This window comes from Anneissia japonica, unplaced genomic scaffold (assembly GCF_011630105.1).
Source record: "Anneissia japonica isolate Jap-2015-1 unplaced genomic scaffold, ASM1163010v1 scaffold737_len1565949_cov176, whole genome shotgun sequence".
NCBI lineage: Eukaryota > Metazoa > Echinodermata > Crinoidea > Comatulida > Comatulidae > Anneissia > Anneissia japonica.
In genome coordinates, this window is record NW_022741618.1 from 1353859 (window position 1) to 1379617 (window position 25759).

Genomic DNA, 25759 nt, shown 5'->3' on the forward strand with positions numbered 1-25759 from the left:
GCTGCTCTGTTGAATGCAAAAAAGAAAGTTTGATCAAGCTTATCAGTTGGCATATCAGGTGACAACAACCAGATATTTAACACAATTTTGAAAAAAAAAAAAATAGCCAGAATTTTAAGTTATGGATCTAAAGTTTTCACAGGAATAATTCTAATTTTTTAAAATGTTAATTACAACACTAAACACCTTTTCTATTATTGTTTTGGAGACCCATTAGCGAACTGAAGACCCTTGAATGTTTATCCACAACCCACACTTGGGTCGTGACCCATTGATTGCCGACTGTAGAACTAAGTATAAATTGTATTCATGTAATGTAAAATAATATAGTGGTCAGTATATTTATAATTACTATTATTTTTATCAATTGTCATTTCTTAGGATTTACAGATGAAGTAATTTTTTTGTAGGTAGCACTGCCAGTCAGTGGCAGCGCCAGCAGGGACAGGGGGGCTTACAGTAAGTCCCCATCGGACAGGTCAAGTCCCCCCCCCCCCGGGCAGAGCTCGTCGGGCAGTCAGACCATAAAATATATATAAATAGGCCCACACCAAGCTAACACATGTCTGTCACAGTCTGAGAGTGCCATTTCTGGCCATCCAGAGGTTGCTATTAAAAAATCTCATTTGGGTGGGGGAACCCTCTCTGAACCCCTTCTCCCAGCTCAGGCATACGATCTCAAGTCCCCTTTGTCGGACACCTTATCACCACAGAAAATATATCCTAGAGCGGTCGCTGCTGCCAATCTACGTCCATGAGCCAAATGTTGCACATTTTAATTTTGATTTTTATCAATTTATTTTTAAGAAATGGTATAGTATATAAATATAGTAGATATTGTAAAAACATGGACTACAAAGTATACTGTAAACATCTCATTGATGTTCGAATTATTTTAAAACAATTAAAATCGTATTTAATTACAGTGACGCTGGCCTTTACTCCACCGATGCACCATTTTCATAACCAGAGGCCATTTTGAGATTTAATTTTACGGAAGAATAATTAATTCCATCCTTGAAGTACAGTACTAAAACTTTGCACTACCCTTTTCTCTTCTTGGTGATGCTGTACTATACTTGTATTCAAACCTAGTGTGAAAATATATTCAGGCATTATGGGTGTCTAGCTATCTGAGTTTTCTAGAACTAGAAAACTCAGATCAGAAATACGAGTTTTATAGACACTCGTGCATGATACCTGTAAAATCATTCAAGAGAAAATATACAGTAAATGTAATCAGACTTACATTTTATTCTTAAATTATAACTATACAATATTAAAGTATTTAGGAAAATGACTAAATTCACAATTACAACAGAGGCGGAAATTCATCATACATCTTTATTAATACCATTATGCGATACATACATTTTGTTTGATATATAAAACAGTATGAAAGGGAGATGAGTAAAATACTGAATAATTAAGGTTCAAATAATAAGCAATTTATTTAAAGTTGATACAATTGTTTCAGATCTTATCAAGGTTATGGATACTTAGATAGTCCCGGGAATTTTACCTGACACAATTTTGTAATATTTCTGTTGTGTTGATAATTATTTAGAAAACTATTCTTTAGAATTGATTTTGGTAATATGTTGTGAATATTATTCCTAGCATTATTTATTCATTTTGAAAGAAAATATAGTTGATAATCTACTGTACGATAGTACAGTAGTTAAAATATGGATTGTTTGTACTGTATCTGATTTACTGTACAATATATTATTTTGGATATTTTTGGGGGGTTTTTAGTTCTTTATAATACTTTATTCCAATCAATTTATGGGGACAAAAAAAATCATGTTCCCTATCAATCCAAATTACTGTAATTAATGAGATAAAATTGAAAACTAATGAAAATATTGAGGTAAACTAACTAGTAATGTATTCTACATATGATTTTCTGTATCATGTAAATTATTTGTAAAGTATATATATATATATATTTTATATTGACAATTTTCTATAACTTTGTGAATAGGATGAACAATAGTAATTTTATTCACTGTGTATGCATATAGCTATGCTGTATTTCAAAATTAAGACTTCATCAATATTTGGGGTTGTTAAATTTCTTATGAGGAATTAAATCAATATTGAAGAAAAGATCAATTTCTAAGTCATATGTCAATTCTATCTTTTGTCCTTTTACTGTATCGATTCAGCTGGAATATTCCATTAAAGATAGCAGGTACAGATAATAATTACTACCATGTGTAATCGTCTATAAATCTAATTATATTATTCATTTTTATATATTATGTTTCAAACAATATACTTACAAAGTAATAGTAATACTAATAAATTATACATAAGTGGAAAAGGATATCAATATTAATACCATACAGTAGTTAAAAAAAAAACTTGTAATATTTATATAAGGTCTATCGACACAATCAGTTTTATGACATATTTCTATGATTTGCCATATAAGAACATAATGTTACATCACATCTATATATTGAAAAATCACAGGTTACACATGAAACTTGATATTGTTGTTGAAATAAATTCATGTGTTTTTGTAAAAATATTATGATATAATTTTCTTTTTTGTTAAACCAGGGATTAAACTTTGGTGAAACTTTACCAACGTTTCATGAACTGTCAGTTCATATTCTCAAGTGATGTTTCTTTTTGGAAACGGCGACTAAGTACTGAAAAGAGAGTGTTGTAATAGCTCTATAAAAACCTTTAAAAAGTTTTAAAAATCATTCATTATTTAAGTACAGTCCAATAAAATTCAATAACAATGATAAATAAAATATATATGGAGCTTATAAAAAGACTCAGAGGGCTTGAATAATAGGTAAAACAGAGCTGGTATATAGTAGAATAATACCTGTAGCCATGACTAAAGTATATTAGAAACTACCCAAAGAAAAGAAAAAAATGAAATCAAACTATAAACACAGTAAATGGCATCACTGCTCTGTACTTTTTTTCACACAAGTATTATGTGAAGTATATCTGTAATTTATGCATAAAATATGGGCATGATGATATTACACTCCCATATAGGCAAGTCATACATATAAAACTAGCTCGTTTGAACAGAACATTAGACCCTACAATGAGGAATCACTAAAACATTGTTCAGAGGAGCTTTAATGAGACAGTGCTGACTTAATAGTACAGTATCTAGCTAGCTTAGTCTACCCTACCAACAAAAAAGATTAACGTATGATAATACTGTTTTTAGCATGCTAGTTAATGTTGTCATACTTTTACACAATAAAAAATCATACTAATAATTTTTCAACAAGTATTGAAATTATAGGGGTCCCAAGTTGGAAGAATCCACATCCGGGAGATCTGTTTAAATGCATGGTGGTAACCACTGGCACTGAATTTGGCAACTGATAATACAGTGGTAAAAACTTGTAAAAACATGTAAATATGGTTATTTTCCAGAAGATTCTTCACGGTAATATTGGAGGCCTCCCCGCCGATTTCTTGGAGACTCCATTCCGGGACTCCGCAGGAGGCTTGGGGACCCTGGTCACAAAACCCGGTCTTTAGATTTCTCTATTTAAATGTTTTAAAAAAGATGACTGCATGCGTTTACTTATTATTATGAATTCTTTCTTGCTTGCTTTCGAGTGTGCGGGATTCTGTCACGATTTACGGGACACCCCTGCAAGTTGCAGGAGACTTGGGACACCTTTGAATATGATACTTCAGTAGGAATAATGTATCGTATACAGTATATAATATGCCATTAAATTCATACTCTATTCAACTTGTAATAATAAACTAATACCTCCATGGTAATACCGATACATATAAACATTTTAAAAACTTCAATATGTTACACTAGCAAAGCACTCAAAATTAATCATTACGAATTCCAAATCCTGGGAAATGCACTTTCTCATTTTGACTGTCAAAATACAAAAAACAAAATCCCTACTACTGATACCAAAACTGGTGAAACAACCCTGTAATCCACCCTAAACTATTCTGCAATCATTGATCCACTCCTCTGTCATACACATCTATTTAATACTTCCTTTTGGAAATTAATATCGCAAACCATACCTACTGTATTTAATTCTATTATTCTATTTTAAATACAGAATACAGTATAAAAGTATATAAAGTACATAATTACTGTAGGTATAAAATTAAATATCAATTTGGGCTAAAACAAGCTTAAAAATCAAACGTTAAACCTAATCTACAGTATTTGGATTCACAAAAACATGGATAGATTTCATTAATAATTCAAATGTATGTATGTAGTGAAATTTATATAGCGCATAATACTGAGGTCTATATGGTTCTTTAATTGGAGGCCTCTAACCAGCATTACTTAAAGGGGGTGGGGGGAAGAGGCATTTTTTTTTTATGAGAAAGAGGTTGGTGCCCTACTAGGGTTTAGAGGAAGAGCTCTTATATTGGTGGTGGCAAATAAATGTATCTGAAGCATTTTAGCATATGTATGTGATATATTTCTTTATTATGATTCGTGACTGGTTTATTAGAAGGTGTTTAATGGAATAATAGAAAAGGGGGTTGACACATTAGAAATCTCCCCCCCCCCCCCCTTCCTATTGGCTTGGATTGGAGAATGGACCTATGATTGGAGACATTACATTTAGTCAAAAATATACACAGGCTTAATCTAAACATTTTACATAGTATTAGTTATGCAATAAAACTCCTGTCTTATTTACAATCATCACTGATACATACAACAATCACCAATCAGCATTGATACTACTGTTTACAGTCTTCACTGGTTTACATAAATTAACCTTTACTGTAACTCTACAATTCTTGGAGCAATATGAACCCATGTACATCTATAGCCAACAATTATACATTACTAACAATTGCTTTTTAATTACATTTTTTGTCATAATTGTGACGACACAAATTTCACACACTATTTTTGTCAATTATACCAAAACGATATATCAATTTTCTTCCTTTGGCCTTTTCGGCTTAGTTAAGCTATTAGTCTTGTTGCCACCACTCTCTTCCAATTCAGCCTCCCACGGCTAAAAATACTGATTGATTTGCTGATTGGTTTGATGTCTTTATTTATTTGTTGATGTACCTGTATCAATACTACCAATCTAATGTTGATTCTCACATGATTCCTACGAAAGAAGATATCAATATTAACATCCCTCATTACCAGGGGCGGATACAGAGATGTCCAAAAGGGGGGAGGGGAAGGGGTGGAGGGAGATCGAGAGCCAACACTTCCCTTGGGGGTCATGGAAATGGTGTTTTCTAAACACCCAGAAATAACCTCTGAGGTGTTTTGGACGATGAATAATTTTCTTTTTCTATTAAAATTTCTTTTTTAACTTTCTGAAAGGGGGAGGGGGCAGCCCGTCCCTTAATCTGCCTGATTACCAACGAGGGACGGCTCAATTTCCAGAGTATTGTAATTGGTTCAATCCCAAATTCAGCTGGCATTTATTTCTTTGCTTCACTCTATTTATTTGATTATAGACCAGTCCACGTACGCTATCATTCGGGACATCGGCACCCAAGATGGGAGTCCGATGTTCTGTTGCCACACCTGATTGTAAACATATCAATGGACATATTTCACTCAAGCAATTTGTTTTTACACTACACCGAAATATCTTGTGTTTTAATGCCGACAATCAAAACTATTTAACAAATTGAATGGCTTCTATTATAAATGTTTTGCTACATTACTTCTAAATACTAAGAGTAAACTTATCTGGAATACTTAGTTGATCGACATTGTAAAATGTAAAAATGTTGTCATTTCTATGGATACTGTTACTATTAGCTAACTTTTGTATTTATGTTGTACATCATCCACTTTTTTAATCAAAGATTATGAAACACACACTAGGAGGAAATAGTTAACTTTAATTTGTGACATAAACATTTTAAGCAGTGTATGTACTCTTTAAGAAAACGACAAAATGATGACCTGAAAATGAAAACAATCATTTGATTGTGTACTCATTTAGTGAAGGGAAGGAGCAGACCTACCAACTTACCCGATCCTGTCGTGTGTCACCCGATATCTAAACAAATCTCCAATTCTCCCGATCGAATGTAATTTTCACCCGATTTTACTGATTTTACAGGTTCCCTCCACAAAATACTCTGATTTATGCATAAATGATTGATAAGATCGTTATTATTCAATGTATTCACCGCGATAGACAAGCAACAATCTAATAAGTTGTTTTGCAGTAATTTTGTACCATTGATTTTATACCACTATGATTAGTCTTGACGTGTCTTTTTTAGTAAATTGCATTATCTTTCGGTTAATTCTGGAAACCTCCAGATTTTTTGGTAAATCTCCAGATTTTTTTAAGATTTAAAAAAAATCTCCAGATTTTCATGGCCCAGGAGTTGGCAGGTCTGGGAGGAGTCACCGAAAGCAGTGCGTATTTCAGCTGTGCGACTGTTGGCCCATAAATCCAACTCCACTCCCTGTGAGCATTAGACAACGAGACACCGTCTGCCGATTGTTGGTGGCAGTCTGAACGGATTGTCATTTAAAACGATCTCCATAGAATCACGGCGGCCGACGACCATCGGCACAGTGAGTATGCGGCTTTACTCCCTAAAAATTACAAAAAAGTGATAAACACTAACAAGATAACAGCTACTACATTCATATACAGTAATATCCAATTACATAATGGTATTGAAATACCTTTTAGAATGATACCATTTTATGAATCAGTACATATACCGGTACTCAAAATTAACTTTACTGTATTTACACAATACCAGCAGTAGGCCTAATTAATTGTATGATGATACAACAAGTCATGAGTAAAACAAATTGGACTTGCTGAAACCTTGTCAGCATGCATGCCAATCGCAATTTGCAAAAGTATGAATGACTAAATCCTTGTCACAACAAAATCACTAAAGTGTACAAGATACTTAACAAATGATCACAAATATACTCACTTCTTGATCAAAACTTGGACACTGAAATATTAAATTGCTTTCACAACATAACCAGTGTACTGTAATTATATTTTACAAATGATCACACTTAACAATTTGATCACATCTTTGATTTTGATCATAACACAGCTTCTTTTTACAACATATGATCATAAAATATTCTTAACTCAAATGTTAATCACTCAGTTTTTTTTTATAACACAAATGAATGACTAAATATCTGTCACAACATGATCACCATACATGACATATCACCATGTACTGTATGTGATCACAGCATTATCCTCACATGTGAGAATTACATTCCTCCACAACTGATCACTTCTCTAAAACCACTGCATGTCATCATCACACATTTGGTTGAGAGTGTGTTTAAGAAGTAATACCTTTGTTAAAATAATACAGTATTTCACACCTGGATGAATATATTATTTTTATAATCCTTCACATTTCCAAATTTTTCCCAATGTTTACAACCAACTTCCAGCTTCTATTACAGCTGGTCAGTGCAATGTCAAATTGCAGAGCCCTAATATCAGCTCATCAGTATTAAAGAGCTGAATGGGTTTGGAATATAAGGTAGAAAATAGTGAAGAGCACTTTTTAACTACAAAGGTTTTTCTTGAGTTTCAAAATTGTTACTCTTTGTTCTATTTAATAAAATGTTTTGCAGTTTGTCTAGATACTTATTTCAAAATTACTAGTGATTAGGGATTAAACTTCAAGAAATGTTTAATGATTACCACTACAGTATTATTAGAAGAATACATAACCACTCATTACTTACAAAATGACTAATCACTAAATTAAAAAAAAAAAATTTAAGTAAAGCAACAGCCCAGCTGATAAATTTTATGTTATAAAGACAATGACTTTTCCGCTGGTGCAGGAAAAGCCAATAACATTTGCAGTTTGGTGTACAAAACATTTTTTCTGTAGAACTACATATATGAATTTGCAACTTGATTATAATTTAATTACTGGAATGTTGTATTAACATTATAACCTAACCATAATGTTAACAACATGTTATAAAATTTTGTGTTTGCTGGGAATGATGTAGCCATAATTCACATTATCAGAGATCTTATGTACAAGATTAACATTTCCTCATTGTCATTTAAAATTTGTAAAAATATTCTTGTATCTTGTATACTACTATTACTGTACTTGTATATATATGTTTACTAGTATAAAATAGACTTAATGCTGTACAAGTTCTAACTTCATTTAACAACATCTAGTGTATCTCACTAACTGTAGCTACGTCATTCATTTTGGAAGTCTATGTTAGCTTTGACACAGTGCCCAGTAAGAACGTCAAGCGCGCTGATTTTAATCTCTGTGTCGCCGTACTGCATCGTGAGTTTAATCTCTCGTTGCTTCCATTCACTTAGTTGCGGTATAGTTGTCAAATCAATTTTTAGGTTTCCAAATTTCTTAACACCTCTGTCTGTGATAAACTTAACATCTTCTTTCTCACTGCAATAGATACTGATTAGGATCTCTTCCTGATTCGGTTTAGCTGGCCTGTAACTGCGGCAGACTTTCTCTCCTGTCTGAATAGCCTGGTTGACTTCAACAAACTTGTCAAATATATCCGTGCACCATACAATTTCCTCTCTAACTACTTTCTTCTCCAACGGGTGCTTCTGAGCATCAAACTTGTTCAAAACGCCTACACCGTACGTCAACTTTGATTTACGAACTCTGATAACAGTTGGGTCCATTCCATACATCACCGCACCTTTCACAACCGCCAATGTGATATCGTGAGGAATGATAACCTGTAGGTGATCTTGGTAGTGTTTTTGTATCATGTTTTGGACTAATGAAGACTCTGCAAATCCACCAACGATGAACAGGTGGGAAATATGACCGATGTTTGGTTGGTTCAACACTTGATCGATGCATCCTAAGATACTGTTAATTGATGGTTGGAACAATGACTTCATTCCCTCAGAAGTAAAACGCATCATTCCTGGAACTCAAAGAAAACCAAAATACGTTATTGAATTGATGTAAAGAAAGAAAGGAGAGGGATATTAACAATTCAGATTCAACTTTTTTATTCACAAAAGATTCCCAGATCAACACATGGTTTGTTTTTCCCTGAGGCCGTGCACATAAATACAAAATGCAATATATAAAATGACAAGTTTTAAAATAAATCAATACAATTCTTCAAACACTGAGGCTGTTCCATTCTAACGCTCATTTTTATAGAAAAAGCTGCATTTCTTATACTCAAGACTTATGTAAAGGTAATACATTATTAGGTTGTTTTTGTCTAAAATTAACCACTTTTTTCCTTGCTCACTCACTACACTCACTTATTCATGCATTTATTTATTCATTCACTCATTCATCATACATAACTTTAATAACAACATAACTCAAACAATTCACCAGTGCTATAGAAATACCTACCTTGTGCAGACCACTTCACATGTTCACTATTGTACACCTTGAGGGCGTGCTCCACTGTTGACGTTCCTGTAAACTTCTTGTAATAGTCAATGAAGGAAAATGGCAGCGACACATTCAGTGGGTTGTTTTTCCACGGATTCACATTTCGTTTTCTTGCTTCAAATGCAATCATCAAATCAACCCAACCAGCTGGACGTTTTATCTATGGAAGATAAAAGCCAAGGTAAAAGGTTATTTATCTATTATACTCCTTTCAGCAACAAAGTAAAAATTGATATAAACTTAATATTAAATATGAATTCAAAGATGAGCTGATATTGTTTTTTTATTTTTTTAAAATTCTTTATAATGGGTATCCTGTACGTATCATGCAGACTCCAAAAAAACTAAGAGAAGCCATGATTCAATATTTTGTTCTTTATTCGAACATCATCAGGTATTATATTATCTAAATATAATCAGTGGACCACTTGATATCCTGTATAGTAGATAGGCCTATCTACTGTTCTCCCACAGCGCCCAGTTAAGGTTTAATAACTGAATCTCACCATAATGCGCGAGTCTCGCGCATAAGCATCCACTTTTAATGTCTCATGCAATTTATAAAAGATAAAATTTTTGGCCGATTATACCCTAAGGCGTGTGGGTGCGCTAATTGGCCAAAAATAAAATTTTATTTTTTTTAAAATCTTCAATATTTGCAGTCGGCGGGTTCGCTAAACTAGGTATAAATAAAGTCTCACCTAAAATCCATAAATTAATATGAAGTGAATTTGTCATTAAAATGTGAATACAGTCAATTTCTTTTAATGAAGCTATACCGATCGATGACTGTAATAAGTAGCAGTTTCACCATTACAATTTAAAACAAAATTTACATAAAGGGCACTCTATATCGTGATTTCTACATAGAGGGTGCTATATACAAATTTTACTTTTTTTTGTCTCGCGCATCAGAAGGCAACAAAGGTGGCAGGTATAAGGGATTGGAGTTGTTTAAGTCGTGAGAAAAATCCTTCCATCACAGGAATTGAACCCAGGACCATGGGATTGGAAGGCAGGCATTTTAACCACCAAGCTTTTCAACTCCACTCCTATTAGTGTACTTCATATATGGGTAAATCACAGAAATGTTTTACAAAATACTTGATATTTATAGAAAAAGCTTTAGGTTATGTGCCATTACTTTGAACTCATCTATGAAATCTTGACCAAAGATGTCCACCAGAAGTTGCTGGAACTGTCTGTCAACACTGATCGAACCAAATGTTCCTCCCGATGCTTTGTGCACTTCCACCAGACCACGGTAATCCTCAATCTGATGGACTGTGATGTCAACAGTGCCACCGCCGCAATCAACCACAATATATCGACAACCTAGACAACAGAACAAAAAAATCAATCCACTGTTTACAGAGAAGAAAGATCAGAGCTATGGTACAGTAATTGTTTTCTGCTTTACAATAATAATATTGAAGAAATTTATGTTGAAGGCATATCATTCTTTCATCCGAATCACCAATGCCACCAACATCATCATCCCAATCAATAGGCTATAGCTAATAATTATAATTGATGGTACAGTACATTACCTTCGCTGAGGTTCTCAGGAACAGCATTCACCGATGTATTCATATCCTCCACCTCAATAATACTTCTTCTCACATTTTTCTCAGGTTCACATTTCTTAAGCTGACGAATATAAATGGAAGCAGCTTCTGGCTCCAGGGCAATTGTCAACTGATCAGGGTTATGAGTTGAAGCAATACCAGCCTAGATATTAATGAATACCAAAATAACGAACAGACAATATAGGAATTCTTTACAGCAGTAGTTGTTAGTGGACATTCATACATTCAATTTAAAAGTTTGTATTTCATATTTAATCCAACTCTCATACTTGGCGGATGCGGGGGGAAGGGGTGCAGACAGTGCGATCACACCCCCTAAATTGTATTAAGAAAAATGTTTGTATTGTGTGGTTGATATGAACATAGTACCATTAGGATATGAGAGTGCAATTTCCGGGCACCTACTGGTGGATGTTTGTCCCTCAGTATCGACAATGGTGGGGTTAAGGTGGTGTGCAGTCTCATATACTCCTACCGCCAAATCCTGCACCCACCCGAGTCGTATGTTGACTATTTGATTTAGTAGGCCTATATGTGTTTTAATCTTCTGTTAAAGTTAAATAGTGCCCTCATTTACCAAGTATGCTGCTTTCCTCATGAACTGTTTAGCTTGCTGTTTCCAAATAGCTGGCACAGTCAGGACCCAACGGATGTCCTGCAGGTCCACCTGATGGTCACTGTGGTCATACACTTCCTCCAATGCACGGTCACGGAAAAAGGCCAGCGCCAACTCAAATAGCCTGACAGCTGGTACATTGATACCATTAGCCGCTTCGATCTCTGTATCAAGGTCCAGATTCTAGGGGAAAAAAATATTGTTATCTCATGGTTTAATTTAAAGAGTTGTGCTGAAAAAGAAAATGAGATTCCAATAACAAAGTTGTTATTAATTGCTGATTCATTTCACCAGCAATGTTATTGTCAGAGATCTTTTTATTCTACATTTCTGTCAAATATTTGTTAGCACGATATCTCAAAATTGGCATGAGCTACATACATGACAGCTTCAGCGAACATTTGGCTTGACCTGGAATAGTCACAATAAGTTTTTTAATGTGCTCAGTCATGCGTGACATCACCTACGTGCAATTTTGCATTTTTATATTATTGATCATATTTTCTTTAAGCCAATTGTCATTTCTAAATTATATTCATTGGGCATAAACTTAAGGTCAAGGTTGAATGTCACATACCGAAGTATTGCGTGTGCGCGTCATAAGCCTGCACATGTGTGCGTCAAAATTTTAAAATGCTCAAAATCACATTTCAGGCCATTTTGAGCATTTCAAAATTTTTGACATTTTCCACTACGCGCGCGCATTTTTACACGCGCAGCACGTACCGAAGCTAAAAATTATGTTTTTTTCTTACATATTTTGGGTTCCTGACATTGTATTCACAAATTTCCATTCTTTTCAGTCATCTTAATGTCAATAGCAATACCGTATGCGCGCATCAAACATAGTTATCTTGTGCGCTTTAGTGCCGACATACAGCGAAAATATACTAAAATCAGGTCTGTTTTTAATCAGTTATAGCTCCTTAGGATGAATGACCAACAGGCATTTTTAAATGACACTTTACACAAGTATTATAGTTTATATGACGTCATCATGGTCGAAATGAATGTTTTTTTTCTGACCCCCTTATCTTTCTTCCTTGAAATATTTGTCAAACTTTATGATTGTTGGTAATGAATCCCTCACCAACAGGCATTTTTCATTGAGAGTTGACATATGTATATCTCGTATCAGGAGTCAACTTTTTGTGCCATTATCGCGCGCAAGTGAGTAATGATGTGAGCGCACGTGTGCGTAAAACTTTTATATGCTCAATTTACTTTTCTTAAAAACTAAATTAAAGCATGTTATAGGCCATAATTTGAGCATTTAAATATTTTTCAATCCGCGCTGTGCATGCTTCCTGAGGGTCAAAGTTCAAATGTGCGGAAATTTGGATATGGTTTTGTAGTCAGATTTGCGAGAAAAACTTCAGCTACCCGTATTTCTCGACTGAGACGTCAGTGGGAGCTGTAATTTGTATGGCAAGGAGATTGAGCAACCCTTCATTCATATTATGGGAATTTACGCCCAGAAACTTTGTAGTTATTAATATTTTGGTTATAATAGAAAATATTCATTTTTTGGTGACGTCACACTCACATTAGTTAGCATGCATACGTCATAAGCTAGATACGTCACCTTTTCCTGGTAAGGCAAACTTTCCCGGCGTGCTTTTTTCATGGATAAACAAACACCAGTGCTTTGCACATGGATGCCTTGCTCAAACCAGGGCTACAAGAGCCGCATTTTTAGCATTGTATAATACTTAAATAAGGGACCTCTGCAAATGAATTATTCTTAGTTATTTTTTTTTCTTATTTTAATTTATTTCTTCCGAAAGTGTACTTTCTATCAGATCACATATAATTCCACTGTCTTAGTTAGGCCTAGTCCTAGTCTTATGCCTCATCGTCCCCCGCTACACAGTACATCAGCAGCCCCTCCCCATACAGTACAGACGTTTGCTAGGTAACAACGTGATTGCACCTTCCTTCCCAGGTGTTCATGTAACATTGACATAATTGTTAGCTAACCAGTTGTGTGTATTTCTTTGTGAATATAAGTACCGCGGCGTACTCACAAAGCATTTGCATCCCCTCTTGGAAAGAGGGATTCGAAATAATTGTCTCCATATCTTCGATAATTAAATTAATCACCGTAATTTAGCTTACACTTATGAATTTAGGGAGCACTTAAAATGTGAAATAATCATTTCACTACCCGACAAACTCCGAACTTTATTCATTCATTAGGCCTACATAATAGTTTCATATTGCTGTATTATATACTTCAACATCACTGGCGCATGGTAACAACCAACTGACTGCAGACCATTTCCGGTCACACATTACTCTCCATAACACAGCACCGCCTAGTTCCGTCACCTCTGGATTCATATATATTCAACGGAAGTCAGACAGATCTTTCTGGTCATCTGTGAAAGTAGTATTATTTTCTGGCTCCTCAGTAGGATGAATATTTCCAAAAGCACAGCTACTGTACAAATCACCTCGGCAGCTGTTGCCACTGGCCAGCACAATTAAGAAAGTGAGTAAGTATTGGGGAATTATTCTACAATACAAACAGAAAGAACTGAAAGGCCTTGATTGATACTGTCCCAAGTGCAGCAGGCTATGGAGTACAGGTGATAGAATACTGACCTGCTGAACCCATCAGATGGTCAATCTTATGCCTCACTACACATGTGTGATGCCCGAGGACACCCTATAGCTATGATGAAAACTTGGGGAATAATAAATAAATACTTAATCAACAATGATATGACATTTTCCTTGACAAGCTATATCTACTTCTCTTCCAGCAGGTTTAGATTGGTTTAATAAAAAGGCCAATTCAAATGACTCACATATTTGAAATGAGTGTAGTAAATAAATGAGATTTCTTTTATAGTTTTTTTTTTTCAATTCTAGCCAGAATAAAAAAAACCTTCTGAAGAAGTAGGCTGTAATAATAGTAATTATAAGTTTGCCTATCACCAACAGTGAATTTTTTTTTTCATATAGCAAATGGTTGACTTGATCTTTTTTAGTTTTGTCAGCAAAAGATCAATTCAATTTGTACATCTCATGCACTGCGATGAATTCTATAGGCTAGTGATTTTACACCTAGCACCTGCGGAAAGAAAGACATCGACCCAATCGACAAACAAGTGGTAAATTAAGGACTTCCTTGAATCAAAGACCCTAATAAACTATACCAAGATTGATTCGTAGTTGAAATCATCACACGATTTTACCTGTCTGCTTATAAAGCAATTAGAATAGTTACGTATAATACACTAGGGAACATTTATTATAATAGGAAAATTAATAACATTCAAAAAAATCCTTCAGGCCTTGCAGGCGCTCAGGATTTTTTTTCTTGCTTTAATCTAACCTTTGTATAATAAATTTCCACTAGTGTATTATACGCACCTATTCTAATTGCTTATTAGTATAGGGCTATAACTTATTTGACTGCTAAAATCCTTATCTTGTCATCCTGTTACATTGGCTGATATAAGATGCATAATATGCATGTATTCTCATCTATAATGCACTGGCACAATAACTATGAATGATATGTTATAGGCCTGCGCATACTCATTAACATTCTTGCCAAGATATTAAAAAGTACATAAAGAAACATTTTAGACTGAACTGTAAGTTGAAGTTGATTTACTTATATGTCCTCCATTCATCACAACAATGTACAGGTGATAAACTTAAAAATATAAACAATAATATCTTGGATGTATATTTGAAGGCTGTTAGTGTCACTTGTAAACATATACATCTGATCTTAATGACAAACTTTTTTCGTTAATATAGTCCAATGTTTGTAAAACTCTTTAGGATTGTCAAGGTTGGTGTAGTGTGTTTGCTGATGAGGCTCAGTTTTTCAACCATCATTTCACTTTAAAAAAAAAAAAAACAACTTCAAAATTAGTCAAGTTGTAGCCGAAGTCCGAACTGTATACAAGCCTAACAATTTTCAATATACAAAAAGAATTTAAAGGATTTAAACAACCATGAGGTCACAGGTTCAAATGGCACTTATATTATCAAAAACAAAACATTAAAATTAGTCACAAATAGTGGCCCAAACGACCAAATTGTATGCAAGCCTATCAATTTTCAATATAAAAAAAAACATTTAAAAAGTATTTAAACATCTATGATCTCAAGGTCACAGATTCAAATCACACAGAACTCCCAAATCTGCTGGATTGTCCTGGAGTCTCCAGGAATTTTGGTTCATCTTTTCTCCAAGATTTTAAGAGATTTTCACAAGGGCTTATGCTAAACTAAATTTTCCCATTCTTTTGCACTAAATAAGGCAGACATAAGATTTATTGAACATTATAGGCAGTAATCCTCTTTTTATATATTGAACATGGGTAGGTACACGCGTCCAAAACCTCTGCCTGTCCTGCACAACAAATTCTCCAGGAACTTGACTCTCACAACTTAGGATGCCCGAGTCATGTCATTCTTTTGTTTATCACTTGCCAAGAGAATAAGTTGGTCTGTTGGGATTTAATATGTTTGTATGATTGGTCAATCAAATCAAAGTAAATATATTTTTTACACATTTGAACTGTGTTATAATTTTTAATTATTTTTTTTATATTACAGTATCTATGGTATATGGATTGCCACAACAAAGGGAAAATTTTGTGAATCTTTCTGTAAAAAATCATGATAAATTGTGAATAATCATGATGAATTCAATTCTTATCTTTTGTTGTTCTCTTAATGGTTCCATAGTATAGCAATAAATGAGATAGATTAAGCTGTGAATAGTAGGAAAAATTTTCAAGTGATCCTCTTAGCATACCTTAGTGATGAGATCATGTAAGATATATTCCCAGAATCTACCTGTTTGTAGAGCACTTTCCAACATAGACCTAGTATAGTATATTATTGTATAACAAGATGGGTTATTTTTGTTTACTTTACTATGCAGTGAGTTTTAACTGTCAAAATGGAGGAGCAAATAAGGAATGTTAACTTTAAACTTATCACTAATACATTTCAAATAGGGGTGCTACTGTAAGTTTTTATATGATGGAGGGGTAAGGGGCTTGGGCTGTAAAGAAGTCTCATCTTTATAAAGTATATTATTATGAAGTAATCTTTCATTGCTTTTATAAAGATCAAACAGAGCTGAAGCATATTTAATATTGTGAGTTTCATTTAGGCCCAATACACATTTGGGGGGGGGGGGCTTTTTTTTTTTTTATGGAAAAAAATTCTTTTTTCATTTTTTAAAGTAAATGGTCAGTAGATATTGTTTGTATTATCTTAACCATGTTTTACTTTGAATAAATATCAATGCATCAGCAAACAACCCAAGGGTGATATTTGGCTTTTGCATAATAAAAAATAAAAATCCCCCCTAGTCGCTCATCAATTTTCCAGCCTAGATAGAGTGATAAACTAATTATTTTTTTATAGGGCCTTATCATTTTAACATGTGATGCGAAATTAAGGGGTGGGGTGTATGGTTCGGTTCGCCAGATAGGTTAGCTCAAAAATTCATCAGAAGTTTGTACTTCATACTAAAGGACGGCGTTACATTATAGAGATGACTCTACTACTAGGGTGACTATGGTATATACAGTTCAAATGTTAAATATTCCACCTGTCTCAGACTTATCTCATCTTTCATCTAAATCAATTTATATGGCATCTCCATTAAGTTAGAGTAAACAAATTAAATTTTATCGCATTAAGTTTACCACAAAATATGACCAAAAAAAATGTGTTGCCCAACCCTAATCATCGGAATCTAGGGTCAGAGTTTTTGAGTTGAGGAATATGTATATATATTTTTTTACCAAGGAGGACTGTAAAATGCTTGTACATTGTTGTTTAAAAAAAGTAACTTTTCAAGTATAAATTAATGAATTTGATACCTAAACAAATGACTATAGCCTTGGTTATACCATTTTACAAGAAATAAAATGCATGGGACGAGTGATGGTTTTTAAGCTCTAAAATTCCTAGAGCCTATAACAGTGACAATTTTTAGATCAACAATAATTTCCAAAATGTGATTAAGTTTGGTATTTTTTAATTCTTCTGTTTTTAATATTTAAAAAGGTATATATTTATTTTGGTTGAGTATTAACTTAGTTATGAGTGGGCCCTATTTTATTCTTTGGATATCAGCCAAGTAGGTTTTGAGAAAACAGTTTTCAAAGATTCCTAAAGTCAGTAGTTTAACATTGAGGTGTGCATTTAAAAAATATTTTTTAATATACTTTTCAGTTAGATTTAGTAAACGATATATTGTAGAGCTTTTCTCCAACATATCTTAGGCGAGACTTTTTTATACTTTGTTTAGAGAACCCGCAACTTGCCAATAATGATAGTTTTGTATAAAAATTAAAAATTAAATTTTTAGCCAATTATACTTTTTTTTTCATAAGAACCAGTAAAATTTTGCCCAGGCTCAGTGTTCTTATTTTTTGGCCCATTTAAGACTCAGAATGTTCTTATTTTGTTCTTATTTTTACACATTTTTCAAAAATGGAAAATTATTATTTTACAGTTAGTATGTTACTTTACAGTATTATAGAGGTTATTACATAGTCACACCTACAGAAAATAAGGTACAGATAGTTTTGTTGGTTTTCCATTTTTTAAAATATATAAACCTCATTTGACATTTTACCTCAGCCTCAGTTTGTTCTTAATATCTTGTTCTTAATTTTTTTAGCAATTTCAGCCTTAGTGTTCTTAATGTGTTCTTATAAAAAAAAAGTGTAGTGAACTTCCACCATGAAAACATGGAAATAAAAAAATAAAATAAAAGTGTTTCTTATTTTTATTACGCCCGCTGCTGCTTTGAAATCTGCAAAAATAAGATGTGTATATTTCTTTCTAATTACATAAATTTAAAGTTTTTAACTATCCCATTACTACACTGTTTACTTTCACCATCAACATTTTATTTTTATTTTCTCCTTCTGGATGGTTTTTGCAAAATTATTTGCTAAATAAGAAAACAACATTTTATTTTTTCCCCGCCCTACTCTAATATCTTTAAAAAAGGTTACGAAACAAGGTATTAAAGTTTTGCCTTATCATAAACAGCAAAAACCTGAAATTGGTCAAAATACTGAATCTTTGGCTTCTAGTATGAAATGCCAAAAAATGTTAAAGCCGGTCACAAATGTCAATGTCTTTGAGCAACACAAATTTCAAAAATCAAATCTTTTTCATTAGGTTTTTTTTATGACTGACATTAAACAATTTATTGATGATCTCTTGGCCACCCACTACTGTATCCCCCCTCCCCAAAAACAAATTTCCCTTCAGTGGTCTGCTAGACTGGTTTGCAATGTAGTATGTTAATTATTAATAAGAAATACTTTCCAGCATAGTAGTTTATTGACATTTTTTTTTTTTTTTTTTTTGGTTGATAAGGCAAGACGATATGAAGAAATGCTGGATTGGAAGATGATCGCTTCCTAATGACAACTAACTTTAAGCCCCCTAGCGCTAAATGCATTCCATCGTATAGTTGATTCCATTACCAAGAGTGTAATTTTTTAAAGGTCCTTAAAAACAACTACTATTTCATTTCCATAATATTTTGTCCATCGGTATAAATCTTTTTTTTTTGTTAATATTGTGCAAGTCTGGAAAGAAAAAGAGTTGTGTTGAAGAGATTTAAAATACTGTGATCACAAATCCCAACATTCATGAAGTTAAATCTGAATTATTTCACAAAGACCTACAGTACATAAAATGTCAGATTGTACAATTATACAAAAAAAACTACATTGGACCATCACTACCAAGCAAGACCTTAGCTAAAAGCACATCCTGAAGTTTTTATTTCATTTAATGTAGAAGTTTTAGGTAGTTATTTGTATTTGAGGTCATTGTTTAGTATTTTAAGGGCATTTTAATTGCAACTACTTATGTGAGCAGTTCAATTCCCATAAGTCCCTTACCCCTTCCAAAAGTCATGGAGATGCACGTAGGCCGCAGGCATGCAATACTTTAATACACATTCCCTTTGTTTGCCTCCCTTCGGTAATCAACAAACAGAAACATTAGTGAACTTAGAATCTGGAGAAATCTTTATGATGGAAACATAATCTCTGTTGAAAGTCTTCTCTTTTGAATGAAACACCTTGAAGGACCTTTGTTGATCACACAGGGAAAGGTTTTGTAGAGATTTTTTAATAAATACTTGATGAGTGAACAGGGAACAAGTTTGAAGTACAAAGGAGGATGAAATGATTATGAAAATGGCAAGTTCATTGACTACATTAAAAAATTGATCAATGACTTCTTATCTTGAAAGTGAAATAAATGGAAAAAATAGAAGATATAATTAGGTAAAAAGGAATCATTAAAAAAAATCATATCTTCTCAGTGTACTTTCATTCTTATCACACAAGAAAACTCATCTTTTTCTGGTCAGGTTTCATTAGATTATAAATCTTCCAGTGTTTTTTACCAAATACTTTATAGGAAATGTGGTTTTACAAATGAAAGCAGTTTGCATAAATAAATTTAGGCCTAAATATCTAAAATAATAAAAAAATAATCTTTTACATACATTTTTTGGGTGAATTCACAAAATTTCAAATCTCCAGATCTTTCACGACAAATGGTATTTCATATATAATATCTACCACAGGGCTATAAAACATATCATCCACCAAAACAAAAATTGAATAAAGTCTGTCTTACAAATTCTGAACAATTACTTTACTAATTGGCCTCACTCTGCTTGTTATCAACTTTGCAGAGCCATGATATTGGCAATGCTGCAGGGTGTTCTACATACAGTCTCTGTTCCATATCTCAGTACTGTAATTGTGCTTTGAAAGTGGTAATGGCAATTGACTATACTGTCTACCAAAATTAAAAATCATCTCAAAGCACTCAAAACCAAAAACCAAATGATTGATAAACAATTAAAAGTAACCAGTAACAACCGATAGAATATGTTTAGTACAAACAAGGTAACCCACTTTACCTTTACCAATAATCGCAGTTAAAAAATCTTTATATATTCAAAATGGCTATAAAAAAAATGCAAGTTACATCATCATCAATATTATTTTTTTAATTATTACTATAGTATTATTTATTATAATTATTATTATCATCATCAATATTATTAGTTTAGATTGGAACCACTGCCAACAGTTCACGGTGGCAAAGCTGAGGGATTAGCACTCAGTGGAAACCAGAAGTGACCAGCCCTCTTCCCCATGGAACACCTAAGAGTAAACGGCTAGAGGGCAGTGGTTCTACACTAAAATGAGGTCTTGGTGATGCACCGTCGACCAAAACACACACTCATCCAGATGCTGAATAGGCGATAACGAGCACCAGCATAGAATACAAAAGAATAGAATATTCAAAGTGTAACACTGTACATATTTAATTGCAACACTCTGGCTCTTCATTATACTGAAGTATATATTGTATATATATTGAAAATATGTACTTATACTTTACTGTTTTTTCAGTTAGCTGTCCAGAATTTTGAAGATGCTAAGTACTAGTTTGCTGATACTTGTTTGCTACCCTTAAACTCTCATTTTAATTTTGCTAAATACTTCCAAGCCATCAGGGAGTAAACACAAACTAGAAATACTATATTTCTTTAACTTTATTTGGATATTTCATTAGGTCGTGGAAATAGGGAAGGTGACCTTCACAGGGGTCCGAAGTCGACCACAAGTTGCGGGAGTCACTCGGAAATCAGGACGGCCTCCTGCACTAATGCAACCTCCTGAAAAATAAGCCATCTCCCACAAATTAATTAAATCTGTGTGTTTTCACTACTGTATATACACATTTATTGTCATTTGTCTCACTGAAGTCAGTCTTGAATGGTACCACCAAGTGTTATTGAAAACTTGTTTAAAAAGATCTTCTGGAAATGACTTCTTACAACATGGGACCCTGCCTTTTGATGATGAATTAAAATAAACATCACATTATGTGCTGCAGAGCATTTGTAATTGTAGCTTTTGTAGTTCACAAAATTTGTCCTGAACAAGAACCCATTCTTTTACTACTGCACCTTAAAATAATTTGAGAAAGATGTATAGTGTAAGTGTACTGAGTTGACATCTTATAGAGGGTGACTGCTACCTTACAAGTAACTTTGTTTTCTCTAATAATGCACTCCCATTTGGTGAATCATCTGGGGCATTGAAATATCTTGCTACCTAATGCTACCTTTTAAAAAGAGGATGCTAAACAGATTATAAGTGGCTAAAATAATTACTTATAAAAAAAGGCGATATCCCCAGGTTTCATTCTTACATAATAAAGTCCCCAGTATACATTAATCCATTTATACCATCTGCTTGGACATTTTACTTTTTTGTAAAATTACAAGCAAATTGTTTAGGAGTAACAGAAAAGAAAATTAAATGAAAAAGCAAATACCTATTAAATTTATTATGGAATGTCCATTATAAGGTCCTTCAAACAAGGGTCTTCATCCCAGACCTTGCCCAGTGAACTATACCAATATATAAATAACCCTGACGGTGCCTCAACTTAAGAACACTCCAAGGTGATTTTGTTGACCCCAGCATGGCCTTGTATCATGTACCGCTACCTACCTCACTGTAATAAATGCAAACAGCAAGCTAGCTATGTTTTGCATGTTTTCTGGTAAAAATCAACACAGTTTCATGCCTAAAACCTTAATAACATACTTTTAAAATAAAAATATTTAAATCACATTCCTAAGGGAATTTCTGTGGCATTTGATTTTTTTTTTTTTTTACACAGTATAATATATTACTGGTTGACTCATTTATGGCAATACGCCTAAAAGAAAAATGAATTCTTGAATATCAGTATAGAAAATGAAATATTTCATACTCGTCCTTAAATGTTATATCAGCTAAAAAGTGATTGTGGGTATAAGGGAGTACTCCTAATCATCATCCCAATATTTAAAAATATATTGATACAGTATGTATTAATCAACAATTTAATAGAAATTGCTGGCAAAGTCCAAATGAATGACATTAAATGCTTATCATAATACTATATAATTGTTTAAGACATTAGTAAAACGTATGTGGCGAAGACAAGTAGTCACTCGTCGCAAATCATCTTTTCAAGATATGTCAAAAACATGTTGGAATCTCAAAATTTTCCAAAATCCATTTTATTGCACTAAACTTTATCTATTCACCATGCTATGTTGTTATTTTCCCATTTTTGACATTAAAATAACATTTTTTAATAACTTAGTAATAAACTTTGAAGGCTGATTTCTCAAACACTGTTCTTTAAACAGCTGTATGTTTAAACTCCTCTAACTTCATAACAAAATATCAGATTTATGATTCTTTTTCCATTTTATAACCTTCATTTTACTGCTTAACACTGTATTCTAATTAATAACTAAAAATCAATTTTTTCTGAGTGACTTGTTTGTCTTGTCTTTGCTACATATAGGCCTACTGGATGTGAAGCCATGGCCCGTAAATTGGAAGGCACGTATCTTAAACAACAAAGGAACATGCTTAAATATAATCAATAAATTAATGTGTAACATTTCAAAGTAAAAAAAAAAAAATTCATGTTATAGTAAACCATTAGGCCTAACTAGTGCGGAAATCTGATGGCACTCAGTAAACACAACAGGTGGGTATTTTACTGCCTTAATCTCTCTGAAACTCAAGCTATGACTGGGTCAAACAGGTTACATACAGTATTTAAATCTACTGGTAATTGGCCCACTTTCAACTTTCAAATAATTAAAAACACTTATTTTTTATTCTCTGAGAAATTAAATGAGATCTACTTGATATTTTGTTCAAAACATTCTCAGCAAAGCAAAAAAATATATATTATAGCTTAGGTTAATGTCAGTAAATAATGGTAACACAACATTTCAGCAATATTAGCAACAGTATTTAGTTGGAAGTTATGTTAACATGTATTTTGTGGTTTAAAAAACAATTTGAGCACCAAACTGTATACAAAAGGCCAAATAAAATTAACTGTTAATTTCATGTCTAGGATTTGAACATTTTTTTTATGAGGGTATTAACTATTTGCTATTTACTATCCTATATACTACAGTAGTGGTAAGCAGCCTAGTAAATGAAAAATGTTTTTTTTTTGTTTTTTTAAACAAGTAAAATGAATCTTTGTAAAATTATTATACTATTCTGCCATTATGTTTCCACCTCTTTTTTTTCTTGTTAACAACCTTGCAGATTTCTTGTTAACAACCTTGCAGATCATCATTATTTTTATAATGCATGGAAAAATTATTGTTTTTTTTTTTAAATACCAAATAGTAAACTTTTTCATGAGGCTACAAAATTTGATGAGGGCAGGAACATAATCTAGAAATAAATTTTATTCGGGAGGGGGGAGAGCCGAATTTAAGTGTTCTGTGACAAAATTATTGGCTTCTCCTCACAGGTGAAGATTCTATACCCCTTTCCCAGGATGCGGACCCAGGATTTTTCTTTAAATTATCATTTGGGAGAGGTAAGGCAATTGCATCTGGTTTTTTATCAAAACAGACATTCAATAATTCACTGTACCATTACTGCTAGATTACTCCAAGTCTTGGATGATAATACATTTCTTGTGTATTGCTTTAATATTTATCCAACAAAAAAAGTTTTCAAGCCATAGGCCTACATCACCAATACTACATGCATGCAAAAATTCATAACCAACACGTGCTTGCTTGTTTAAAAACTTTGCACGAATCTGATGACGTCAGTGTCACAGACGCACGGGTGAACACATCCAGGTAATTTCAACGGTTCCTTTTGCTGTATAGCGCAGGATTGGAACCAACGAATATGTAGAATTGTTTGGGTTTGCTGCAAGAAAATCAATTTATTCAACCTTTTCAACTTTAAAGATGGCCAACTCAAAAGATAAATTTTCGATACTGCATGCCAATTTAAAGCCAATTCATGATTTTTTTCTGAAAGAATTTGCAAAGTCAACTGAGCAAATAATTCATGGGCTTATGGTGAGGGAGATGATGTGAAATTGGACAAAAATTAGGGGTTATGGGCTTATAACTGAGGAACTGCAGCACTGTAATAGGATTAAATAGGATCTTATAGGACAGTTCATAAAATTACACACCTACAATGAGTACAGTAAATCTGCAGATTGATAGTTTGCATAGTAGCACCAGGGAGGGAACAACAATTAACCATTGATTCATCATGTTGAATTTGACATTAGTGGCATCCTGGCCTGATAATCTTATTTTCACTCTCCTATTTCTGTTTGGTCAATCCAAGGAGGAATACTGCTGAAAGACATGTATTGTTTTTGTTGATATGTTACTCATCTGTTTCCATGGTTTCAGTAAAACTGTCATTGGTACTTTGGTATCCAAGGTCAGCTTTGAGCCAAATAATTCAAATGTCAGACTGTAAACTAAAAATTTGAAGATGTATCCCTTGACAACTGAACAAAATTCTGCTGTCTGTAAATTCTTGAAGTTTCTGTATGACAGTGAAGTGAGCTACACACGTAAATTTTTTCTTATATCTCCCTGATGTAATTGTTTTTATGCCTCCATGATACAGTATTCCTCAAACAAGTATTTAAACCTAGATATCTCCCTTAAATCCCTGAACTTTGATGATCCACATTTGTGTATAAGTTGCACATTTATTCTTGAATACCACCATATTACACAGCTTTGGCTCCAGAAATTTGACGACAAGGCGACCGACATGGGTCCAAACCAAGGGGCCGACTAGAGCTTTGGTCGAGGCCTCTCGCAATAAAAAATCACTGGTAGGCTTCATGGCAAGAGTTGTTATGGCTTGTATGGTCAAAATTATGCCTATAAAAAATAGGCAAATTGTTACTTCTAAAATATTTTATCTGACAACCTCATTGTGGCATTGGGCAACAGGGAAGTCAAGGCCTGTCCAATGGGGGAAAATTTTTGTTGTGGAATATTTAGTAGACCAATTACAGGCAATTTTCATTATTTCTTAACAGTACCTGCAATTATATTTTTTTATTTTTTATTTGAACCATACTGATTTAAGGAGGGTGATCCATCTAGCAGAAACTGATCATGGGACCATCAACAATATGACCTAATGACCTACATATTTAGGCATATCCCATTCTCTACCTTCTTAGGGGTTGTATTATCATTTTGGTTGCTCATTCAACCCTACACACCCAT

General features: G+C 33.4%; 1 protein-coding gene across 2 annotated transcripts in view; it reads right to left on the minus strand.

Moving 5' to 3' along the window:
- Nucleotides 1–162: 162 nt before the first annotated feature.
- LOC117118871 overlaps nt 163–25759 on the minus strand; it is a 49226-nt gene continuing 23629 nt past the window's right edge. Inside the window, exons 5-9 of one of the 2 annotated variants that reach the window (XM_033263617.1) lie at nt 11575–11796; nt 10959–11139; nt 10553–10743; nt 9367–9568; nt 163–8917 (exon numbers count right to left, since the gene is read on the minus strand). In XM_033263617.1, coding sequence (XP_033119508.1) covers nt 8205–8917; nt 9367–9568; nt 10553–10743; nt 10959–11139; nt 11575–11796 — 1509 coding nt within the window. In that variant the 3' untranslated portion in view covers nt 163–8204. Of the gene's footprint in view, nt 8924–9366; nt 9569–10552; nt 10744–10958; nt 11140–11574; nt 11797–25759 lie in introns of both variants that reach the window. The other variant, XM_033263616.1, reaches the window with a different exon arrangement.